We start from the raw sequence: 2,916 nt of genomic DNA, 5'->3' as shown, positions 1-2,916 counted from the left end.
ACAACACTCAGTGGTTCTCAATCTTTTTTAATTTATGGCATCCTAAACTAACCCGTGGCACCCCTTCTTCACCCTCCCACCATATCGCATAAATTAACTTATTTGATGAATATAATTACTGTATCATCCCTAATCAAACCAAATTCAGCACCACCGTACATGCAGAAATAGATAGTATATACAAAGAGCATATTAGAAGATTTGATAAAAAAAAAAATGGTAATCACCTTTAAGCAAAGAAAAAAACACTCACCTAATTTAGTGAGGTGTGTGTGCTTGATGTGACTGACAGATCCATTTCAAGTTGGGTTGAATGGTAGACAAACATACTCTCATTTCTTCCTTAAGAGTTTTCAGCCTTTCCCTTTTGTTAGTTTTAATGTTTGCTAGAGCAGAAAACCCCAACTCACATAGGTAAGAAGTAGAGAACTGGATTAACGTTACCAGAGCTTTTTTGGCAACATGAGCATTCTCAGTCTTAGTCTGAACCCAGAATTCGTCAAGAGGCAGCTGCATGTGCAATAACTTTAGATCACGATCATTACTCATTTCCACTAACTGCTCTTCTTCCATGAGGTTAAGATGAGATTGGGTTGATACAGATGCAACAAATGGGTTTCTTATCCAGTCATAGTTTTCAGTGCATATGTCTGGGAAATAGCGCAAAAGTTGTTTTTCCAGCACTGCAAGATACTCAGAAATAATGGGCATTATCTCACCACTGTTTGCTGCTACTACAACATGTGAGAACATGTCCAAATTGCCTTCTTTTACTTTGCCACCCCACAGTTGCAGTTTTTCTTTCAGAATTCTAATTTTATCAGTGGAAGATAAAATATTTTCTGATTTTCCTTGCATGCTGACATTTACCTTGTTTAAAAGTTCAAAGATGTCAGCTAAATAAGAAAATTTTGCACACCAAGTGTCATCTGCCAGTAAATCACAGAATTCTCTTTGAATAGAATGTAAAACAGATTTATTATGATACTCTTAAACTGCAAAAGGACAATCTTTATAATATTTTAGGTTTTAATGTTGGATTTTAAATATAATTATAACATATAGCTAGTAAAAATTTGTGTATTAGTAACTTAAACCTTTAATAGTATTGGCAAATTGTGAAAGGGAATTGGTATCCCATTGTTTCAGAATGATATATTGCACCCATACGGTCAATTATTGATTGTCACGGGACAGCACACTTCTGGCGTTGTTTCCTAACCATAGATAAGGCAATTGGGGAACTCATTCAAAATGAGGCATTATAGGGTTGTCTTGGTTTGTCCAAAAACAACTCGTATTGAAGTAATGAGAATGGAAACAAATATGCCCAGTGTGTGTGATAGAATAAAAGAAATAACAATGATTTGTGTCATGAGATAATTAGGGAGAGGTGAAAAGTACTTTCACAATATATATTATGGATTTAATAAAGCAAAAATAAATGTATATAACCAAAAAGTGACTTCAAAATCTGAAGGAGTTACAATTTGACTCAGTTATGTGACTTATTTGAAGAAAATATATCTATATGTCCTTGGAGTTTAAAATGTATAAATATAGATATAAAATCTGGATTATAAAAAGAGAGAGTATGATACTATTGAATAAAATATTATTTTTTTGGAAAAAATTAATAAATGTAAAAAGATTAATTCTGTTCATATGTATTGTGATGGATCGGTTAGTGAACATGGAGCTGGATGTGGATTTATCAAAATTAATTGTTTATGATGAAAATGGAAAATGTGAGTTAAAAAAAGAAAGTTTTAAAATAGAAAACAAATTGTAGCACTGTTTCTGAATTATATGCAATATGTGAAGGATTAAAAGCAGTTTCTGATATATGGAAAGATATTTTTATTTTTGTAGACAGCCAAAGTGCATTAAAATCATTGAAGGCTAAAGAACCCTTTATAAATCTGTTGTAAATAAATGTAGAAATTTGGTGGTTTAATAATATTCATTTAAATAATGATAAAGTTGAATTTATATGGATACCTTCCATGTAAATATATATTATAATGATATTGCAGATAAGTTAGCTAAAACAGGGGGCAGAAAAATATGGAAGTGATATTTTTGAATTAATAAGTCTTAATAATATTAAAAGTCATATAAGATAAGTTAGAAATCCAAAAATGAGCTATTAAGCTATTACTGGAAAAGGGAAAAGTATTTGGTGATTCATTATTTGAAAATTTCTTTTGAAGGAACAAATGTAACTCATGGAAAACGATCTACTTTGTTTGAAAAGTTGGGTTTATGAGACTTAGATTGGGATAAGTATTATTGGGAATTTAATAAAGACAAAAATGTACCTTGTAAATTTTGTAAGCAAGACAAAGTCATAAGTTGTATCATTACATTATGGAATGCAAAGAATTTGATGGAATCCAGCAAATGATTCCATTGCTAGATCTGTATGAACCAAATATGTTTTTATAATAAATAATAAAAAAATAACTGATTTTATTAAAAATGTAATGGAAACAAACCATATTGTATTTTAAAAATAGAATAACTGTTATTGGGAAAGGGAAGGCATAGGAACACTATACTTCCCTTTGATGTAAATTATCAATACAATTTTTGAATCAATTTTTGAATTTGAATTTGAAATTCCTCTTGTTGTTCAAGAGTGAAAAAAGTAAGCATTCTTCTTCAGTTCGCATACTCGTGACAATACTTTCCCTCTGGACAGCCATCTTACTTCCGTATTCTAGAAAAGATTCAAATGTTTTGCCTCAAGCTCTTCACATAGCTTAGCAAACAGAAGAGACTTCAGCAGTCGACTTTTTATGAAATTCACCATTTTGACAACTTTTTCCAGTACAGATTTTAAATCATTGCTAATTGTCTTTGCAACCAGCACTTCACGATGAAGAAAGCAATGTGTTGTTATCACACTGCTGT

General features: G+C 31.0%; 1 protein-coding gene across 1 annotated transcript; it reads right to left on the bottom strand.

Moving 5' to 3' along the window:
* Positions 1-258: 258 nt before the first annotated feature.
* LOC135214684 (zinc finger BED domain-containing protein 5-like) lies at positions 259-858 on the bottom strand. Its single transcript, XM_064249020.1, has one exon. The coding sequence runs from the start codon at positions 856-858 to the stop codon at positions 259-261; it is 600 nt and encodes a 199-aa protein (XP_064105090.1).
* Positions 859-2,916: the final 2,058 nt, after the last annotated feature.

This window comes from Macrobrachium nipponense, chromosome 46, assembly GCF_015104395.2.
Source record: "Macrobrachium nipponense isolate FS-2020 chromosome 46, ASM1510439v2, whole genome shotgun sequence".
NCBI classification, from domain to species: Eukaryota; Metazoa; Arthropoda; class Malacostraca; order Decapoda; family Palaemonidae; genus Macrobrachium; species Macrobrachium nipponense.
The sequence above is the reverse complement of the archived record's forward strand: the minus strand, read 5'-3'. Positions and strand labels throughout refer to the sequence as shown.